This window comes from Gouania willdenowi, chromosome 3 (genome assembly GCF_900634775.1).
Source record: "Gouania willdenowi chromosome 3, fGouWil2.1, whole genome shotgun sequence".
Classification (NCBI taxonomy): domain Eukaryota; kingdom Metazoa; phylum Chordata; class Actinopteri; order Blenniiformes; family Gobiesocidae; genus Gouania; species Gouania willdenowi.
In genome coordinates, this window is record NC_041046.1 from 3,283,676 (window position 1) to 3,306,892 (window position 23,217).

The 23,217-nt window shown below is 39.6% G+C and overlaps 1 protein-coding gene across 2 annotated transcripts; it reads left to right on the plus strand.

The window, feature by feature from the left end:
- Positions 1 to 8,445: 8,445 nt before the first annotated feature.
- hdgfl3 (HDGF like 3) lies at positions 8,446 to 20,651 on the plus strand. 2 transcript variants are annotated; one of them, XM_028438547.1, is made up of 6 exons: positions 8,446 to 8,750; positions 8,906 to 8,982; positions 14,281 to 14,419; positions 14,495 to 14,632; positions 18,751 to 18,870; positions 20,189 to 20,651. In XM_028438547.1, the coding sequence occupies exons 1-6, from the start codon at positions 8,667 to 8,669 to the stop codon at positions 20,210 to 20,212; spliced, it is 582 nt and encodes a 193-aa protein (XP_028294348.1). In that variant the 5' UTR covers positions 8,446 to 8,666; the 3' UTR covers positions 20,213 to 20,651. The 2 variants fall into 2 exon arrangements, with proteins under 2 accessions (XP_028294348.1, XP_028294341.1); XM_028438540.1 differs by lacking the exon at positions 20,189 to 20,651 and adding an exon at positions 19,402 to 19,846.
- Positions 20,652 to 23,217: the final 2,566 nt, after the last annotated feature.

The window sequence follows — 23,217 nt, forward strand, 5'->3', positions numbered from 1 at the left end:
AACTGCAGCTACTAGCTACGCTAACTGCTGCTACTAGCTACGCTAACTGCTGCTACTAGCTACCCTAACTGCAGCTATTAGCTACGCTAACTGCTGCTACTAGCTACGCTAACTGCTGCTACTAGCTACCATAACTGCAGGTATTAGCTACGCTACCTGCTGCTACTAGCTATGCTAACTGCAGCTACTAGCTACGCTAGCTGCTGCTACTAGCTACGCTAACTGTGTGTGTGTGTGTTACCTGTGTGATTGAAATAGTAATAATCTCATCATTATTAATGTAGTATTTAATTACACTTTAATTACAGTGTAATTAAAGTGTTCTGAGTTCAGGACCCAGACTTGGGAATTCTGACCGTATCCAAGCAACCTGAGTCAGTCGGAATCACGTTGTAGTAAAATGGCGACGCCCTCTGTTAGACATAAACATTTGTGTGTCGTCTAATTTGCATTTGTGCTGCTGAAAATGTAAGAAGTTTATAACAATATAATGTCTTATAGTTTTATAGCTTTGATCAGATAAACTGATGATTGTGCTGTAAAACACAAACATCATCATTTACACATCCTGTCGTCCTCTAACGCCCTGGACACACCCAGCCGTGCTCAGTGAGCTGTTAAAGCAATGTGAGCAAATGTGAAAAGTATCAGTGTGTGTGTGTGTGATATGTCATGGACACACACACACACACACATACACACACACACACACACACACACACACAGCAGATGCTGAGGCTTCCAGGCATAAAATAAGCACCTGTCACGTGCCAACTCAAGTGTTAAGTGCACTAATTGTTTCCGCGGGGCCACGACTCGGGGTCTGGGTGCCGTGTCGTGGCCCATCTCCATTTCAGCCCACCATGTTTGCTCAGAGGCACGATGGCAACTGTTACTTACTGAATGTCTGCCTCATTTGCTCATATTCAAGCTGGCCAGGCTCCGCGGGACCACAGGGCTCCGCTGGTGTCAGCGCTGAGGGGCCGCACTGGCAGAACAATCTCCTCTCAGCGTTTAACATATTATGTGGTGTCAGCACGCCAACCACTGCCCACATCTGTGTGACGGGGTCACTTCAGCTCCATTAGGACGCAGGCCGTGGACGCTAATAACACGTGACGTTCTCTGCTACAGTGTGAACGTGATAAACTGAGGGGCCCACGGGCACCATGTGATGGTGAGGGGCCCTGGCTGCTCACACACAGTGTTGGGCCTCATTGGACTGGACACTGTTAGCACTGTTAGCATTAGAGGCTACGCTCACACATGGAGGATACACTCAGACAATAAAGATGAAGATAATCACAAAGTTCTATAAAACATCTCTGGATAGAGCCAAACATGATGTAGAGCACTGGTTTATTCATAATAATATTAATAATTACATCAGTATCAATTCTATAAAAACATTTAACTGAACGTACTTTACTTATTTTAATCTCTACAACCATGGACCTCAGTAAAGTATTTAATACAGTTAATCACAGTATCTGATCTGAAAATTAAATATATGTGTAGTTGAAAATACTGCCCTGAACTGGTTAAAAAATGACTTCATTAATAAAGAACATGTGTCACTGAATGGTTATTCCTACACATGGGGTGCCTCAGGGATCAATCTTTATTATTTATAATATATATATATAAATATATATAAATCATCTGCCCACATCTTGCTAATATTTTCTTTCTATATTATTTGCCGATGCCACTACTTTTATAATAACTCACAATAACTTTTATCACTTGATTGAATATGCAAATGATGAGCTATCGTTAATTTCCAAATGGCTTCAACTTAATAAATTAACACAACATAAAGAAATGTAACTTTATGATCTTCTGCAATATAAACAAATCTCATCCTAAACAACAAGCAAAATGATACATTAATGGGTTTGAAATCTTACAAGTCAATAAATTAATTAAATGAATTAAACTGGGCTTTAAGCCTTTATTTGTCATGTATAGATGTTGTTACACATGTATATTGAAGTTTAACCCATCCCTGAGGAACAGTTGAGGGACTTGCTCAACATCCCACAGTGATGCCCCAGGTGGGAATTGAACCGGGAACCCTCTGATTACAAGGCCAGCTGAACTGGTCTAATCACATAGATATTGTTTGCAAAAGAACTGCAAAGATGTTGAATATTATAAAAGTTTGCCCTTTAATTCATTTAACTTTATACTACAGCTTTTTATTTCCATATCTAAATTATTGTAATATGATCTGGGCAGATTCATACTCCACCCATCTCAATAAATCATGTAATATTCAGAAAATATTTTAAAATTCATTTCACATTCAAACAATTTGCTCCATCAGCTCCACTTTTCACCAGTTCTGTGATTTTACTAATTCACAAGTTAAACATCAATCAGACATGTTTATTTATAAACAGGTTTATTTATAGAAAACAAAATGTTTCTGTTACTTTTCATTACAGTAATGACAATAACTATTCTCTATATTTACCCTTTGCCCATACATTACATCATTACCCCCACAGTTTAATGTATGTTCTAACACAACAATAAACAGATAAACAGGTCAGTGTTCCTAACGAAGGAGAAGGTTGGACTTTTTTATCAACAGAGAAGAGATAAAACTGTAAAACCAGTAAAACATGAACTAAATCAAAGTTGCTGCAGTTTACAGTGAGTTACAGTATGAGAGGAATCAATATAGTGGATGTGAATTTGTTTTTACACATTATGACGTTTTGGTGATGTATTTACTTGAAATATAATCTGAAGTGTTTTATTTTGAAAAGTAACCCGATATTTTATTGTGGAGTACATGCTTAATTTCCTGTTTAGCTTCATTTGCTCTGTGCTGATTGATGTGTCAGAAATAGAAGTCCTGTGTATATCTGGTGGAGGACACTGGACTACCACATCTGTGAAGGAGCAGACACACACCACAGTGGACCTGGTGGAAATTAATACATAGACTAAAGTGGAAACTTATCAGCTCTGGTGACGCGGCGGTGACGTTACGCAGCGTAGCCTCATCCAGTGGAAATTGGGGATTACACAGACAGTTATATGGTTTATACAATGGGAAACGTGTCTGTAAAAGACACACCAGTGACTGACGGTTTCAAATGATCTATTCAGAGAGCTCCATGTTTGAGACGCTAACGTTAGCATGGCTCAGGAGGAAGTGGAGTCTGTGTCCCACGAATTAAAGGGACATATCATGTTAAATCCACTTTTTTAGCCCTTAAATGCATTTTGTTGTATATTTAGATTGTTTAGAAGTACAGAAAAGTTCAAATTAGTCTCTTCAGGTGCTCCATAGATATCTTTATATTCTGTTTTACTCATATTTTTCAATCTGTTTAGATTTTTCTATTCTCTATTATGTTTTTTGAACTATTACATCACAGTATTTGCAGCAGAACTGCCACATTAGTTCATCAACTCCAGGTCCAACACTTCGAGCAATCCGCCATTTTTATTTCTCTTTTATTTTGTAGTCCAAGCTCCAGGATGCAGAAGTTACGAGAGGATAAGTCAAAATGTTGGGTTGTTGGATGTAGTAACCCACACGCTTCATTACAACGTCTCCCAGCATCAGAACCTTTTCAAAGTGTCTGGTTGAGTTTTATTTTTTATAGAAATGTACCACATCTGTGGATAAGGTCATTTTTGTGTGTGTGAAGCACTTCAATGATGACTGCTTCATCAACCTCCACCAGTATAAAGAAGGATTTACAGAAAGACTTTGTCTGATTGAGGGTTCAATTCCTTCTATCTTTGGAGACGATGAACAGAGCACTTCGGTAAGCTGTAAATAATGCTAAAAAGTGTGATGATAAGACGTCCCTGTCATTGTTTTGTTAGCATTAGCAGTTGCACCGTCTTCATATGTTAGCGCTGTGTGCTCGTTTTAGATCCTTGATGATATGGCCTACGTGATTTAATTTAAGTCTAAAGTTTTCATTAGTCATTTCATTTTGACGTTTTTGTCTTTGAAAAGACTGTATTAAAATGCATTTCGTGATGTTAGCTTGGCGCTAGCGTTAGCTCGGTGCTTGTGTTAGCTCACTTGTTAGGGTTCTGCAGGTTCATCATCTTCATTTTCATCTCGCTCCACTGGGTCAGACTCTGGCTGGAACATGTAAGGCTGGATGGACAAGTCTAACGTTGTTGACATTTTATAAATAACGTGTGAATAAAAAGTTTATGCTCCGCTACATAGCCGTATCTCTTCTATCAAACTACAAAAATGGCCGAGCAGGGTGGAGTTGAACCGAGTGTCACCTGAAGAGGGGGCGGGGTATGGAGTGTCTCATTTGCATTTAAAGAGACAGCACCAAAACGAGTTGCTCTCAGAAACACATCAGAAAAGGGGTAGAAAAGGGGTGGAGCTATAATAATGAGGAATTCAGACCCAAGCATTGCAGTTCTGCTTTATATAGACCACAACTGTATGATTTATATGTAAAAAGGAAGGATTTATAACTATGATATGTCCTCTTTAAAGGACATTTAGATCACAGGAATAATTTTAAATAAACATGAAATATTAAATAACCATTAAATATTACCTTAAATAACTTTTAGCAGTACAAAAACGTTTTTAATATTGACATTCTTTCCTTTTTTTTTTACCCAAACAAACTGCGACACAGTGATGTCATGAACCTGGAACCGGAAGTAGCGCGCTCATTACCAAGAGTACCGTAATCTTAAAATTAACGTTTTGTTTCCCCAAATTATTCCAAATTAACAGATACACACAATTATGGTATTTGGAACCTGTTGACTAAGTTTCAGGTTGAACTCATACCACGTCAGGGAGATATTCACTGTACACACACACACACACACGCACACACACGCACACACACACACTCTCTCTCTCTCTCTATATATATATATATATATATATATATATAGATAGATAGATAGATAGAGAAAGAGATATTTTATATTATATAAATGAAAGTGTGATATGTTGTTATGTAGTTATAATTTTCACTCTATAGTTTATTGTGTATTTTTTTTAGGGGAACATTCAAACATTCTGTCCAGGGATTACGGATGAAAAATTGGCTTTTGACTAAATCTGGATATTAACGTACACTGTCCCTGTTAAATAAACCAATAAATAAATAAATAGCATATTTACAGTATATAGCATATTTCAAAAACAGGGTTATAAAGTGATTTATAGATAGCAAAGACATCAGAAAAGTCAATGAATGAAGAAATAAAAACAGAAATTATAAATGGGAAATGTGAGAAAAACAGAACATAAGATAACATATTAAATAACAATAAAGTAAGTAAAATGAAAACCAATCAGCCAGTAAAGAATAATAAAATGAGAGTGTAAATAATTTAAAGTACAGCTTGTGACACTGACTAAAATAAATTAAAATCTTTAAATATTTCAAAGAGCAGCAACGATAGAGACTGAGATTATTATTAGCTATATTCCCACTGAATATTAGATATTTATTACAGTTTTTCTGGATTGTTTACACACAAAAACTGTTAGTTGAGACACAACGACCACAACATGTAACTCGTGCACCAACCCCTTCAACTAATTCTGCTAAACAAGCACAATTCCTGCTTTACACTCATTCCAATTCTAAAACACATTTTTTTACAACACTACACACAATTCTCTGCATTTGGCATAATTTTCATGACGTAAATCTCTTGTTTTCACAAGGAACACACGACCATTCAAATTGTAAAGTGAAGTTGTCCTACTATGACACTGACTCATCACATGGGTAAACACCTGTCACACAGGTTTACAGTTAATAATCAGAGCTTTAGCATCAAAAGTGGTGAGAAATGGACTTTAATCTGTGATGAGATCTGAGCCACTTTGGTTGACCATGTGATCAACCATGTGATCAACCATGTGATCAACCATGGTCTAACAATGAGGGAGGCGGGGCAAAGAGTACAGCCACATTTCAGCAGCTACACTGTAGCATCCATTATCCAGACCTTCAAAATGAGAATAGGTAAGAAATCTACTCTCAATAGAAAACTGCAGTACTGTATATCAATACAGTACTCAATGAGTACAGTAGTACAGGAATGCCTGTGGACTGTTCTATAAAAATAAAGTATGTTTCAAGTATTTGGGAAATGTATTCCTACTTTGCATTCCTACAGTATTTACAGTATTTTACTATTTGTTTGGCAGAACTGAAAGATTACCAACACAAGGTGGTCGGGAACGTCTTCTATCTCCTGAACAGGAAACTGAAATAATCAACACGGTCCTAGAAAATAATGCCATAATATTACAGCAAATACAAAGAAAAATAATAGAAAACAATGACATATTTATAAATATTGATAGGGTCAGTTTATCAACACTGGACGTGTCTTAAACAGAAATAATGTGAGGATGAAGCAGGTCTACAGGTGACATTTGAACACAATTCAGAGAGAGTCAAAGAATTGTGATATAACTATGTGTAAGTGAGTCCTATACAATCACACAATTATTGCATACTCTCAACACTGTATAAATGACTGTATACATATTTCACTATTGTAATCACAATGATTGTGTTTTACAATAGTGACCACGCCCATGTCTATTTCTGATATTGTCATGTGTGTTTCAGAGAGTCCTTGAGCTAGAGGCTGCAGTGGACCACCAGTTCATCTTCATTGATGAGGTTGGATTCAACCTCACAAAAAGACGAAGGAGGGGAAGGAATATGATCAGTGCTATTGTTGAAGTCCCTGGTCAGCGCGGAGGGAACATCACAATGTGTGCAGCGATTACGCACCACGGTGTCATGCATCACCATGGTAACCTTGGCCATCTGATCACATTCCTGGACACGCTACACAACACACTCATTCCACCAGACCAGATAGATGGACCACAGCAGCTCAGGTACGTTGTATTTGGGACAACGTAAGTTTCCACCAGGCTGCTCTGGTTCATAACTGGTTCATTAGTTGTTTATCTCCCTCCATATTCCCCATTCCTAAATCCTATTGAGGAATGTTTTTCTGCCTGGAGATGGAAAGTGTATGACTGACATCCTCAAACATGTATATCCTTCTCCAAGCTATGGAAGACACATGTAGAGATATAGCAGTTGATGCTTTTCATAGCTGGATTGGCCATGCTAGGCTATATTTCCCACGCTGCTTGGCCAGGAAAACATTGATTGTGATGTGGATGAGGTGCTGTGGTCAGACCCAAACAGAAGACAGGATGCAGCATAGGTTGTTTTTTTTACAGTAACTGTATACAGTAAATTCTTCTGTTTTGTATGTAGACCACTGTACAGTATGTGGAACCTGGTGTTGGTTGGGATGTACACTGTGTACATTGTTTTTGTGGGAAAAACAGAATATATTTATTACCATGTATTTGTGTGTTCTGAGTATAAAAACAATATTCTCAAATATCTTACATTACAACACACTGATGTATATACTGTCTGTAGTAACACTGAACAAAAAAGAGTCATTACGATGTACGGTGTGTTTTACATTGAGTCAGTGTTCAACTGGTTCTTATTAATGTCTAATAATATGATGGTTTGTGACATTTGAAAACAAAATAACATTTTGAGAAGAAATAACATTGTTTTGAATGTGAAGTTTAATGTTGCAGAAGAATTGAGAGGTTTTGTGTGTAGAGTTCTGAGATTATGAGGCATGTTTTCAGAAAATGTGTGTAAACAATCGAGAAAAACTGTAATAAAGCAGTAATAATAGTTCATCTATTGTTGAACTCTGCTGCCCTCTGCTGGAACCTGTGGGGAAACACTGGCTCTCGTAGTGCTGCAGGGGGCGGGGCATAGGCTATTAGGAATAAATAATCAGTTTAAATACAAATAATGACACGTTTTACAGCAAACATTTTATTACCATCATTGTCATGTTAGGACTCAGAGAAAATATAACAACTAGGATTTTATCTATTTTTTAATAAAGGTAGGATTAATTCATTATTATTATAATAATGATTAACAATAATAATAATAATAATAATAATAATAATAATAATAATTTAAAAAAAACAATGGATTAATCCTACATTTATTACACAAGTCGATACAATCCCAGTTGTTAATAATAATGTATTATATAAATATAAAATAGAGATTGTTAATTGTACGTTTTATATAATGTAATAATATATTTTGTTGTTATTGTTCATATGATTCTCATTAAAAACACCAATAAGAGAATGAATGCAGATTGTTAATTGAACTTTTTTATTAGAAAGAAGAAATATGAAAGATCATAGAAACGTTTTTCTTTGTGTTCATTTGATTCAAATTATAAACACTGTTAATGTGTTAATATAAGCAACTAAGTTTTACTTTGTAACATTATCTGATGGTGATGTGATTGGCTCCAAAAAAAAAAACACTGAACAACAGGATCCTCTGTTTTTTTAATGCTCTTATTCTGAAAGCGGAAGCCGTTGCGTTTGCACCTGTTCACGCTTGACGTTGTTCCAGGTGTGTTTCCACCGGAGGCCGAGCTCGGTTCGGTTTGACCTGGGAGCGTGCACGTGAGAGGGCGAGACCCCCGCCTGTCGGAGCTCCATCCCTCCCTCATCCCTCCTCCATCCATCCTCCGTCCGTCCATCCATCCATCCATCCATCCATCCTCCAGGCCCACACACACCCCTCCTCTCCGGGGACATGGCGCGACCTCGGCCGCGGGACTACGCTGCAGGGGAGCTGGTCTTCGCCAAGATGAAAGGATACCCGCACTGGCCCGCCCGGGTGAGTGTGCGCGTGCGTGTGAGTGCGCGTGGGTGAGCGAGTGCGGGGGGAGGAGGAGGATGCGCTGCGGTGCTGATGCTGGACCTGCGGATCTAGTGCGCATGCTCGGACCTCTGGTTACAAAGTGAGTGTGACGTCACTGTCTCCTCGTGCAGATCGATGAGCTTCCAGAAGGTGCCGTGAAAACTCAAGACAAACAAGTACCAAATATTCTTCTTTGGAAAAAAGAGAAGTAAGGAGAAGTGTGTGTGTGTGTGTGTGTGTGTGTGTGTGTGTGTGTGTGTGTGTGTGTGTGTGTGTGTGTGTGTGTGTCTGTGTGTGTGTGTGTGTGTGCGTGAGTGTGTGTGTGTGTGTGTGTGTGTGTGTGTGTGTGTGTGTGTGTGTATGTTGTGTGTGTGTGTGTGTGATGTGTGTGTGTGTGTGTGTGTGTGTGTGTGTGTGTGTGGTGTGTGTGTGTGTGTGTGTGTGTGAGTCTGTGTGTGTGTGTGTGTGTGTGTGTGTGTGTGTGTGTGTGTGTGTGTGTGTGTGTGTGTGTGGTGGTGTGTGTCCTGTGTGTGTGTGTGTGTGTGGTCGTGTTGTGTGTAGTGTGTGTGTGTGTGTGTTGTGTTGTGTGTGTGTGTGTGTGTGTGTCTGTGTGTGTGTTGCGTGTGTGTGTTGTGTGTGTGTGTGTTGTTGTGTGTCTTGTGTGTGTTGTGTTTGTGTGTGTGTGTGTGTGTGTCTGTGTGTGTGTGTGTGTGTGTTGGTGTGTATGTGTGTGTCTGTGTGTGTGACACTGTGTGTGTGGCGTGTGTGTGTGTGTGTGTGTGTTTGGTGTGTGTGTGTGTGTGTGTGTGTGTTGTGTTGTGTGTGTGCTGTGTGTGTGTGTGTGTGTGTGTGTGTGTGTGTTGTGTGTGTGTGTGTGTGTTGTGTGTGTGTTGTGTGTGTGTGTGTGTGTGTGTGTGTGTGTGTGTCTGTGTGTTTTGTGTGTGGTGTGTGTGTGTGTGTGTATGGTGTGTGTGTGTGTGTGTGTGTATGTGTGTGTCTCTGTGTGTGTGTAGTGTGTGTGTGTGTGTGCGTGTGTGTGTGTGTGTGTGTGTGTGTGTGTGTGTGTGTGTGTGTGTGTGTGTGTGCTCTGTGTGTGTGTGTGTGTTGTGTGTGTGTGTGTCTGTGTGTGTGTGTGTGTGGTGTGTGTGTGTGTGTGTGTGTGTGTGTGTGTGTGTGTGTGTGTGTGTGTGTGTGTGCTGTGGTGTGTGTGTGGTGCGTGTGGGTGTGTGCGTGTGTGTATGTGTTGTGTGTGTGTGCGTGTGTGTGTGTGTGTGTGTGTGTGTGTGTGTGTGTGTGTGTGTGTCTCTGTGTGTGTGTGTGCGTGTGTGTGTGTGTGTGTCTCTGTGTGTGTCTCTGTGTGTGTGTGTGTGTGTGTGTGTGGTGTGTGTGTGTGTGTGTGTGTGTGTGTATGTGTGTGTGTGTGTGTGTGTGTCTATGTGTGTGTGTCTGTGTGTGTGTGTGTGTGTGTGTGTGTGTGTGTGTGCGTGCGTGTGTGTGTGTGTCTCTGGTGTGTGTGTGTGTGTCTCTGTGTGTGTGTGTGTGTGTGCGTGTGTGTGTGTGTGTTGTGTGTGTGTGTGTGTGTGTGTGTGTGCTGTGTGTGTCTCTGTGTGTGTGTGTGTGTGTGTGGGTGTGTGTGTGTGTGTGTGCGTGTGCTTGCGTGCGTGCGTGCGTGCGTGTGTGTGTGTGTGTGTATTAGCGCTGGGCGATTTTGCCTAAAAAAAATCTCAGATTTTTTTAAAGAAAATTTTAAGTTTTGATTTGATTTTAGTTTTTTTTAATGCACTAAAAAAAAACTACAGACATCAGATTTATTTTCAAAAGTGCAACTTTATTGCTGTGATTGTCAAGAGTTAAAATGCATAAAACAATCAAAATAAAAAGTAAAGACTCTGTCATTTCAACTATTCTATAACATGAACAAACATATATCACATATAATAACACATATTATACACATATATTACACATATAATATCACATATATAACACATTTATATTCACACTATATAACACATCTTATAAACACAGTATTGGTATCACATATATAACACATATATAAGCACATTTAATAACACATATATAACACATTTATAACACATATATATCACATATATAAACCATAATAACACATTTATAACACATCTAATCACATATATAACACATATAGAACACATATATAACATATAACACTATAAGCACAGATAGAACCACCTAGATATCACATATATAAAGATATACATATCATAAATAACATATATACAATATAGCACATATATAACAACATATATATCACATATATAACAATAGTGTATACACATATACTCACCATATAAGGTAAAGGCCAGTAAATTAGAATATTTAGAAAAACGTGATTTATTTCAGTAATTGCATTCAAAAGGTGTAACTTGTACATATATTTATTCATTGCACACAGACTGATGCATTCAAATGTTTATTTCATTTAATTTTGATGATTTGAAAGTGGCAACAAATGAAAATCCAAAATTCCGTGTGTCACAAAATTAGATATTGTGTTAGGGTTAAATTTTGAAGATACCTGGTGCCACAAACTAATCAGCTGATTAACTCAAAACACCTGCAAAGGGCTTTAAATGGTCTCTCAGTCCAGTTCTGAAGCCTACACAAACATGGGGAAGACTTCAGATTTGACAGCTGTCCAAAAGGCGACCATCGACACATTGCACAAGGAGGGAAAGACACAAAAGGTTATTGCTGAAGAGGCTGGCTGTTCTCAGAGCTCTGTGTCCAAACACATTAATGGAGAGGCAAAGGGAAGGAACAACTGTGGTCAGAAAAAGTGTACAAGCAATAGGGATCACCGCGCCCTGGTCAGGATTGTGAAAAAAAACCCATTCAAGAATGTGGGGGAGATTCACAAGGAGTGGACAGCTGCTGGAGTCAGTGCTTCAAGATCCACCACCAAGAGACGCTTGAAAGACATGGGTTTCAACTGCCGCATACCTCGTGTCAAGCCACTGTTGACCAAGAAACAGCGCGAAAAGCGTCTCACCTGGGCTAAGGAAAAAAAGAGCTGGACTGCTGCTGAGTGGTCCAAAGTCATGTTTTCTGACGAAAGCAAATTTTGCATTTCCTTTGGAAATCGAGGTCCCAGAGTCTGGAGGAGGACAGGAGAGGCACAGGATCCACGTTGCCTGAAGTCTAGTGTAAAGTTTCCACCATCAGTGATGGTTTGGGGTGCCATGTCATCTGCTGGTGTCGGTCCACTCTGTTTCCTGAGATCCAGGGTCAACGCAGCCGTATACCAGCAAGTTTTAGAGCACTTCATGCTTCCTGCTGCTGACTGCTCTATGGAGATGGAGATTTCAAGTTCCAACAGGACTTGGCGCCTGCACACAGCGCAAAATCTACCCGTGCCTGGTTTACGGACCATGGTATTTCTGTTCTAAATTGGCCAGCCAACTCCCCTGACCTTAGCCCCATAGAAAATCTGTGGGGTATTGTGAAAAGGAAGATGCAGAATGCCAGACCCAAAAACGCAGAAGAGTTGAAGGCCACTATCAGGGCAACCTGGGCTCTCATAACACCCGAGCAGTGCCAGAAACTCATGGACTCCATGCCACGCCGCATTAACGCAGTAATTGAGGCAAAAGGAGCTCCAACCAAGTATTGAGTATTGTACATGCTCATATTTTTCATTTTCATACTTTTCAGTTGGCCAACATTTCTAAAAATCCCTTTTTTGTATCAGCCTTAAGTAATATTCTAATTTTGTGACACACGGAATTTTGGATTTTCATTTGTTGCCACTTCAAATCATCAAAATTAAATGAAATAAACATTTGAATGCATCAGTCTGTGTGCAATGAATGAATATAATGTACAAGTTACACCTTTTGAATGCAATTACTGAAATAAATCAAGTTTTTCTAAATATTCTAATTTACTGGCCTTTACCTGTATAACACATATATAACACATATATATCACATATATAACACATATATAACACATATAGCTACTCAAAGGGTAAACAAAGGGGGGCGGGCTCACATTGCGGACGGAATGCAAAAAAGTCCAAACAAACTGTATTGAGAAAAAAATACAAAATATAAATATATATATATATATATATATATATATCCACCCTTCCCTAAGCAGCAACAATAAACCATTCTAATCAATTCCTTTTTAATCAATCAGCAGAGGATGATAGCAGCGTACAGAAACATGATAAATACAGCCCAGCACACATGGTAATAATAACAGGATAATAATGTTTCTACCTTTTTGAAATGAAGTCTACGTCTCCTACGCCTCAGAATAAATAGGAATATCATGATAATAGTTCATCAGGTCCACCCAGTCTCTGGTCTGTCATGGTCTGTCCATACACGACACGTCGGGGTCTTGTTTCCGGAAGTGCAACGTACAAATCAGAAGAAGAAGAAAAAGAAGAAGAAGAACTCTGAAGTGTCACCATTAAAACAGAAGAAGAAGAAGAACCTGGTAGTGGAGACACTCACTACAGACGTTCTATGATGTTCTACAACTAAAAACACGCCCTCACCCCACACCTGTATTTATAATAAAAATATACCAAATGCGTAAAATAAAACAAAAATTATTTCAATAAAAAGTCCACAAATGCACAAAAACACAACAGAAAGATACAAAAATATACAAAATGACTCCAAAAAACATACATTGCAGAAAAATACACCAAATGAAAAAAATATAAAGATGCTAAATATTGCATTCATTAGCATATAGATTTATTTATGAGTGAGTTTATTTCATAAATCAATGTGTTTTTGTCCTACAGTACGTCACATGATCAGCTGTGTCTGACGATCCTTAAAGAACGTGTGACTGTTTTATTTTGATTAACCTAAGGAAATGTATATTTATTTATTTTCGCCCTGGCATTTGTTTACTGTTAAATTGAAGTTTTGAAAAATTCTTTTGAATAAAATTTTGAGGAATAACTGACAATTGTTTGCTCATTTTAAAAGGTCTTTCATATTTGTAACACACTATTTATATTGTTGTTTACAAACACAAAAATGTAATTTATACAATTACTTGATTCATTGATGAAAAAATCGACAGAATACTCGATTACAAAAATATTGTATATCTGCAGCTCGAGTAGTTTCACAATCTGTTGATTATTTTAAAACTAAGATGAATCATTTACTCAGGAACAGTTCTAGAAAGTTAAGAAATGACTTTACTTTTCTTAAAACATACTGAAGTACAAGTCAAATGACTGATTTAGAAATATAAAAGTACAAGTTACTCATACAAGTAACTTCATTACAGTAACGTGAGTACTTGTAATCTATTACTTTCACCTCTGGCTATAGGTTGCTTTAAATGTGGGTGTTTCACCCTAAAACAGTTGTCAACATGTTGTGATGCTTTATTTCTTCAGTGTTTGCATGAGTCACTGTGGGTTTGAACCGACAACCTGCAGATGTTCCACAGACAGATGTGCTCTGACCGTTGTCATTTACCTTGTCAGTGCGTTCTTGGGTCCAAAAGATCTCCTGCCGTACAAAGAGTACAAAGAGAAATTTGGAAAGTCCAACAAAAGGAAGGGTTTCAACGACGGCCTGTGGGAGATCGAGAACAACCCGCGGGTCAAGTTCTCAGGGTTCCAGGTCAGTGTCCCTGTGCTCCTTGTTCTCCGTGTGGTCCCTGTGGTCCCTGAGCAGAGCAGTGTGTGGTGTTTTCAGGTCCAGCAGCAGAGCTCGTCTGATGCGGAGGATGGAGGAAACGCCGCCGATGGCAGCAGTGACGGAGAGGAGAACGACTCTGTGGAGGGAAAGGACACGATGAAGGGAGACAAAAGGACAAAAACTACAACTCCCAAGGTATAGCACAACCAGTGTTTAATACAGAATATCCTTTTAGGCCACATGTGTCAAACTCAAGGCTCGGGGGCCAAATCTGGCCCTTTAAAACATCCCAATTGGTATGAAATCAATATTAGAAATGTGAGAAATGTAGCAAAAATACATTAAAAGGAGCAAAAATATGGTAAGAAAAAGTGATGAAAATATGTTAAAATATGGTGAGTTTGGTGAAGTTGTAGAAAAATCGTACAAAAAAAATTAAAAAATGGGGTGAAATTATTCAGAAAATATTCTTAGTTTCTTGAAGGCATCTGGGGACCCCCTCCTAGTTTAAATGTCTTAATAATTTAGATGTGGATATATCAATAGGGGGCACACGGTGGCTTAGTGGTTAGCGCGTCCGTCACACAGCAAGAAAGTCCTGTGCTGTGGAGTTTGCATGTTCTCCCTGTGCTGCAAGGGTTTCCTTCAGGTACTCAGACTCCTCCCACAATCCAGAAACATGATGTTAGGGTGATTGGAGTCTCTAGATTGCCTGTAGGAGTGAATGTGTGTGTGTGTGTGTGTGTGTGTGTGTGTGTGTGTGTGTGTGTGTCCAGGGTGTACCCCGCCTAACGCCCAATGACACCAGCGGACCCCCACCACCCTGAATCAGGACAAAGTGGGTCAGAAAATGGATGGATAGGTAGCGTTACAAAGGGGCGTAAAATATCTGGCAAATTTCCTCTGGAATTTTAGCAATATTAAAAAATCATTATTATTTATTTATTAAAGGTCCGTATCATGTTATATTTCACCATCATCTCCATTTGTTCTAAGAGCCACAAAGACATCATATCTGAGGTTTATTTTCCCAAACTCGTCTGTTTTCCAGAGTTTTATCCTCTGAAAAGTCACTTTCTGACCAACTCTACACAAACAGGCTGATTTACATCCTACTTATGCATATTCATGAGTGGGCGTGTCTATAGACTGGACACTGACTTCCTCCTCCCCACACGGTGACGTAGGGCCAGAGGACGGCCCACCCTCCTCCCACCCACTCCATAGCAGAGCTCATGCTGCTTTATAAACACAGACAGAGCGTGGGGGCGGGGCTTTCACCGGTACATACATGGACTGTAGAAAATACATACATAGCACTGTGTGAAGGACGCTAACATGCTCACCTTTGTGGGCGTGTCTGTTTACATGTCAATCACAGCAGAGAGCTTCCTGGAGGCGTGGCTTCTACAGCTCAGTGCTGCGTCAAATTTGTCATCAAAGTGGGAACGCGTCATCAAATTGGGGCCCATTGCAAAGAGCTGTCCGTTCCCTGTATGACCGTAGCAGGTTCTCAGTGCTGGCAGTAAGTCAGACCTGTTCCCAGTGCATGTTGGTCTCCACCAGGGCTGCCCTTTGTCACCTGTTCATTACTTTTATGGACAGCCACAGACCGGAGGGAGCCCGATGTGGGAACCTCAGGATTTCATCTCTGCTGTTTGCAGATGATGTTGTTCTGTTGGCTTCATCAAATCAGGACTTTCAGCGTGCACTGGGGCGGTTTGCAGCCCAGTGTGAAGCGGCCGGGATGAGGATCAGCACCTCCAGATCTGAGGCCATGGTTCTCCACCAGAAAAAGGTGGCTTCCCCTCTCTGGGTCAGTGGAGAGTCGTTGCCTCAAGTGGAGGAGTTCAAGTATCTCAGGGTCTTGTTCACGAGTGAGGGTCAGATGGAGCGTGAGATCGATAGACGGATCGGTGCGGCGTCAGCAGTGATGCGGTCGCTGCATCGGACTGTTGTGGTGAAGAGGGAGCTGAGTCGGGGGGCAAAGCTCTCGATTTACCAATCGATCTACGTTCCTACCCTCACCTATGGTCATGAGATTTGGGTAATGACCGAAAGGACAAGATCGCGGATACAGGCGGCCGAAATGTGTTTCCTTAGCAGGGTGGCTGGGTCCACCCTTTCTAGATAGGGTGAGACGCTCGGGAGGAGCTCGGAGTAGAGTCGCTGCTCCTTCACATCAAAAGGAGCCAGCTGAGATGACTCGGGCATCTGTTTCGGATGCCTCCTGGTCGCCTCCCTCGGGAGGTGTTTCAGGCATGTCCTATTGGGAAGAGGCCTCGTGGGAGGCCCAGGACACGCTGGAGGGACTATGTCTCTGAGCTGGCCTGGTGTTGCCTCGGGGTCCCCCCAGAACAGCTGGAGGAGGTGTGTGTGGATCAGGAGGTCTGGGCGTCTCTGCTGAGACTGCTGCCTAGAATTGGGAGTAATTTTAAATCATTGTATCATATCTAAACACTCAAATTATTTGACAAATTAAATAAGTCTAGTCCCTACCTGTCACCTATTGGTTGGATATTGTCCGTGTCTTATATTCTACATACTTTATATCATTTACAAATGGAAATGCAAAGTTATTGTGGAAATGGTTCGATTCCCAACTTCTGTGGTCCATTTCACTTCAAACTTGTCCGTATTTGTCCTGTTGGAGTAAAATGTGTTTTGTTATAGGAGCTATTATTTATCACCGGAATAGAAATGTGTATATATTGGCCAGGCCTAGTGAGGGGCGTGGTCACAGCCTCTGAGTGTCTCCTCCCAGTGTGACTGTGGGAGTGTCCATGGATCAGCTTCAGTGTGTGTGAGTTTGTGTGTGTGTGTGAGTTTGTGTGTGTGTAGCTGCTGTAAACAAACGCTCGTAGAAACAGTCGCACACGTCCTGCTACCACTTAGCAATCACAGTTGCCTAGCAACTGATCTCTATGAAGACAGAGATGTGCTGCATCCAAAGGAATGTCAAACTGTGTGTGTGTGTGTGTGTAGTAATGTAATGTGATGAGGAGCTTTCATTCAAACCTTCACCTGGTGCAGGGACAACATCCTCTACAGCAGTGTTTCTCAAATGGGGGTACGTGTACCCCTAGGATTATATAGTATATATATATATACACTCACGGCACTCCATGAGCACTTGGCAGCACAAATCAACCAGATGTTGAGAGATGGGAATCACCATGAATAACTAACCAAAGGGTACACAATCAAAGGGTACAGTCCCATCCAACTATCGGCCAATAACCTGCCTCTCCACAATGTGGAAGCTCATGTCTGGCATCACAGCGGCTAAGATAAGCGGGCACATGGATCAATACATGAGCACAGCTCAGAAGGGAATCAGTAAAAAGACCAGAGGTGCCAAACACCAGCTCCTGGTTGACAGAACAGTCACTAGAGCCTGAAGAACCAGAAACACTAACCTGAGCTCTGCCTGGATTAATTACAAGACTCAATGTCACATACTTGGATCATTGAATGCTTGGAGCTATACAACATCAACAGGACTCTAAGAACCTTCATTGCAAACTCGATGAGGTTGTGGAAAACCACCCTTGATGCCAATGGTAAGGAGACGTCCTGTCCCCACTGCTGTTCTGCATAGGTCTGAACCCCCTCAGCCAAATAATCAACAAGACTGGCTATGGATACCGACTCAGGAACGGGGCCACCATCAGTCACCTCCTCTACATGGATGACATCATGCTGTACGCTACTGATCTATACCACCCAGATCTACAGCGCAGACATTGGGATGTCATTCAGACTAGAGAAGTGTGGTTGAAGGTGACTAAGAGAGGGAAGGTAGTCCACACAGAAGGGGTCTCAATCCCAGAAGGAACAATAGCAGACATTGAGGACAGTTACGAGTACCTCGGAATCCCACAAGCAAATGACAACCTCGAAGAGGTGACTAGGAAAGCGGCTACGGCCAAATACCTCCAACGAGTAAGGCGTGTCCTAAGAAGCCAGCTCAATGGGAAGAACAAGTCCCGGGCAATAAACAGCTACGCCCTGCCAGTAATCAGATACCCTGCAGGAATAAGAAGCTGGGCAAAGGATGAGATACAGACCACAGATGTTAACCATGCACGGAGGGTTCCACCCCAAATCCAGCACCCTGAGACTGTACGCTAGCCGTAAGGAAGGAGGCCGAGGTCTAGTGAGTGTGAGAGACACTATCCAGGATGAAACATCTAAGATCCATAAGTACATCAAGGACATTCTACACTAAGATATAGGGAAGTGATCAAAAAGCTGCTTTAATTTATTATAATTATAACCTATTATAATTATAACTTATGTGTCTGAGACAGAAACCTTCAAAGCTGTCGAGGGTTTCATCAGCAGAAGAAGATCTGGAGAAGGAAGGAAGAGACGACGAGCCAAAGAGCGGCTCAGACGAAGGAGAACCTGACAATGACATCATCAGCAAGGTGAGGCTAGCTCCGCCTCCTTCATCACACTCGAGATAGTCTTTGTGTTTGTACCTGATGGGACTTATCATAACTCGTTTACATCAATGAGCTTTTGGTACTTCCAATGAATTTGCATATTGGCTTAATATGTTGTTTCACTCGTGACATTTAGATTTAACATTCACATTTAGATTTAGATTTAATATTTAGATTTTAGATTAAAATTTAACATTTAGGTTTAGATTTATATTTAACATTTATATTTTAGTTTTAAATTAAAATTTAGATTTAACGTTTAAGATTTACAATTAACATTTAGATTCAACATTAGATTTAAATTTTACATTTAGATTTAAATTTTACATTTAGATTTAAATTTTACATTTAGATTTAATTTTTACATTTAGATATAGAATTAACATTGAGATTTAACATTTAAGATTTGAGGGGGTCTGGTTTGGGGGCCTCAGGACCACATCACTGCTTTTTACAGACGATGTGGTCCTGTTGGCTCCATCAAGCCGTGACCTTCAACTCTCACTGGATCAGTTCACAGCCCAGTGTGAAGTGGAGGAGAACCAGCACCTCCAAATCTGAGTCCATGGTTCTCGACTGGAAAAAGGTGGAGTGCCTTCTCCAAGTGAGGGAAGGATGGAGCGAGAGATCGACAGGCGGATTGGTGCGGCGTCTGCACCGATCCGTCGTGGTGAAGAGGGATTTACAGGTGGATCTACGTTCCTACCCTCACCTATGGTCATGAGCTTTGGGTCATGACCCAAAGAACCAGATCATCAGGTACAAGCGGCTCCATAGGGTGGGGGGGCTCTCCCTTAGAGATACGGTGAGAAACTCAGTCATCAGGAGGAGCTCAGAGTAGAGCCGCTGCTCCTCCGCATTGAGAAGAGAAAAATGAGGTGGCTTGGGCACCCGATTAGAATGCCCCCCTTCCAGACGTCTCCCTAGTGAGGCGTTCAGGGCACGTCCCTCCAGAAGGAGACCCCAAGGAACACCCAGGACACGCTGGGTGTCCTCGGTGACAGCTGGCCTGGGAACGCCTCAGGATTGATGGATGGATAGATTTAAGATTTACATTTCATATTTAGATTTATCATTTAGATTTAACATTTAGATTGAACTTTGACATATTTTTATGAGAAAAGTCAATATCACAAATTTCACAAATATTGCTGTAAATATGGTCAAAAGTAACATAAATAAATTCACATAAGTTTCCTAAAAGTGGTTTGTTGCTAAATGTTGCTAAATGTTGCTAAATGTTGCTGTTTATTTAAGCATTAGCAACTTTCCAATCAGCGCCCTATGTTTCTGTCTCCAGAACCAACTGCTGGAGACGCATTAAAGGAGGAAGAGGAGGAGGAAGAGGAGGAGATGGTGGAGGAGATGGTGGAGGTCCTCTCAGATGTTGATGAGCTCAAGCGTCACAAGGACCATCTTCACCTCAACAATCTCTCATTGATCTCAACATGTTTGGCTTCAATCATTGTGTCAGTCGTCAGTGGAAACATCAAGTGTCTGCGCTGGAGACGAGCGTCCACAGGTTGGATTCCTCTGGTTGGATTCCTGTGGTCGGTCTCACCCTTCGTCCATCCATCATCAATAAGGAATTAAAGCAGATTAAAGAACGTGCAGAACATCAGAGAAATCCCATGGACTGAATGTAAACCACATGTGTCAAACTCAAGGCCCGGGGGCCAAATCTGGCCCTTTACAGCATCAAATTTGGCCCTCTTGATAAAGTAAAAATAATAGAAAAAACATGAAACACTTTGTAAATGACCAACTCATTCATTGTAGATATCTCAGCCTCTCCAGATACCAACATTCTATTTACATCCACAATATTTGCAGAGCTCAGTTATCTCGTTCTTAGCACATGACGGTTTTTTTTTAATCTTACTGTAATTTGTTGAAAGAACTCTCCAGTTCTTTTCAAAATCTGACAGATTTTCCTCAAATATTTCACCAAATTTCCCCAAATTCCCAAAATTTGGTAAATTTAAGTGAAGATCTGCAAGAACTGATATATTCATATATGTTATCATTTATATATCATTTATACGTGCAAACCAGGGCCCATTAATGTGGAACTGGCTGTTTTTCACTCATGGTCAAACTGGTCTGTATTATTGTGTAGATAACAGACGTTTCACTGTAAACTCAGAATATAAAGATTTGAAACAAATGAAAACTAAATGAAAACTTTGTAATCACTGAGAACAATAAGTGGTTTAAAGCTCTGAACATTCTGTTTTGAATTAAAGTGTAATCCTAATTTAATTGTAATTGAGTTCAGATAATTGACTTTATAATTGGAATTGCAATGGAAATTCTATAAAAAATGTCAATTACATTTTAATTAAAAACCATGTTACAGTTCTATGTCTGACACATACGTCGTTAATAATTATCAAAATATGCTTCTTTCAATTTTACGTCACTATTCTTTCATTTTACCATTTTTTGAAAATATAAATCTGTGTATAGTGACAGAAAAAAGGCTCAGACATCCACACAAATAATATTAAATATGAATACCAATATATTCATTGATTATGAAGCCTAACAAGGTAATCAATAGATGATAAACCAATTAGATGATAGATCATATTTATTATTGTATTTTACAGCTGATTATAGACATGGATCAAACTGAGCCGTTAGCATTAGAGATGCTAACAGAAAGCTAACACATGAGGAAGGTTTTTTATTAAAGGCTCAGTAATTGTGATAATTGAGAATGTAATTGTAATTGACTTTCAGGGGAAAAATAATAATTTTAATGTTAATTGGAATGCTTGTCACTGTAATCATAATGAATTTGTAATTGAACACTTATAATTGAAGACATAATTGTAATTGAACCCAACCCTGGTCTACCTCCTGCTCTGTCCACCATACTGTCTGATTCACTCACTCACAACATGTGATCTGAGCATTATTTTGGTCACACACGTGTGCATTAGTTCTACACTTATTTGTTCTGATCAGTGGTTTTGTAGCTAGAATGTTTTTTACGAAGTTATTATTGTTGCAGTGTGATGGAATATTCAGTACATGTGACATCATTCTAAATGTTATTCTTTATGTACCCCCCCCCCCCCCCCCCCCCCCCCCCCCCAAAAAAAATAAAAAAAGAACAATTATTAATAGAGACGCATAGAAAGTGTATGAAGTGTTGTGCACACATAGTAACACTCTAAATAAGTGAATGTGTTGTTGATACAGTAGCATTATTATTCTGGACACTGGCTCCTCCTTTATTAGAGAGTGACGTCACGTGTCTGTTCTGATTATATCTATGAACATTTTACAGTGGCATGTTTTATTGTTGTACAAATTCATCAAAGTGTCCTTCAAACCTGTGTTGAACATTTGGACATCAGTGGGTATCAGTAGAGGTGAATGCTATAAATCACACTGTTTTCAGTGAAACTGGTGTGTTGATCATTTTATCTGAACATTGTAAATATCTTAAGACTTTTAAAAGTCTTATATTAAATATAAACCTGATTAGTTTAAGTGTTTCCTTTAGGTTAAACTTCTCTTTCCTGAGGTGAACATTAGAACCGTTCTATCTAATCTCTGTGTTCAATAATCTCATGTTTGGTTTTTTTAGGTTGTAGGTTTTTAAACTCCTACGACTGATTATGGATCAAACTTTTTCTAAATAAACTCTTTGAATGCACAAAGGTTTGTTGTGTGTTTTTACAATGTTTCACTGCTGATCATTATTAGGTAGTTATTACACTAAGTCCATTATTAGGTCATTCCAACACAACCTTTGGTCTCAAAGAGAAATTAGTTCATAATAAATATGTTTTCAAAAATAAATGTTTTTCTGATGCAAGTTTTAAAAAATATTTTTTGTTACTAGTGAACAACTAATAATTAATAAATGATTATTAGACAGAGCTAAGCTACAATAACTTCATGTAAATGATTATTAATAATCACCAGTGGTGAAATAATCCAAAGTTTGGTTTCAAAATAAAAATGAAGAACTCACATAAATAAAAATAGTTTAATATCCCAATAAATATTAACATTTATACTATAAATTAAAACAGATCAGATTATTTATTATATTCACACATGTAGTTATGAACCAATGAAAATAGTAAATAAAGTTCATATTTCCAGAGTGTGTGAGTCTAGAACCAATGTATATCTGTGACTAATCATTAGTGATGTGAACAGTCTATGTTCATAGCTCTAAGCTGATCACATGACAGGGAGCTGAGACATATGCTAAGTAGTTTACTGAACATGTTCCAGACCCAAACACACACTGACTATTTAGAGGAGCTGACATGTCCACCAGATATGATGTATAGCAGATCTATT

Coding starts and splice junctions, on each gene's coding strand:
- hdgfl3 (XM_028438540.1), top strand. CDS start 8,667: ATGGCGCGACCTCGGCCGCGGGACTACGCTGCAGGGGAGCTGGTCTTC. Junction 14,420..14,494: donor TCAAGTTCTCAGGGTTCCAG/GTCAGTGTCCCT, acceptor TGGTGTTTTCAG/GTCCAGCAGCAGAGCTCGTC. Junction 18,871..19,401: donor ACAATGACATCATCAGCAAG/GTGAGGCTAGCT, acceptor TCACTGGATCAG/TTCACAGCCCAGTGTGAAGT.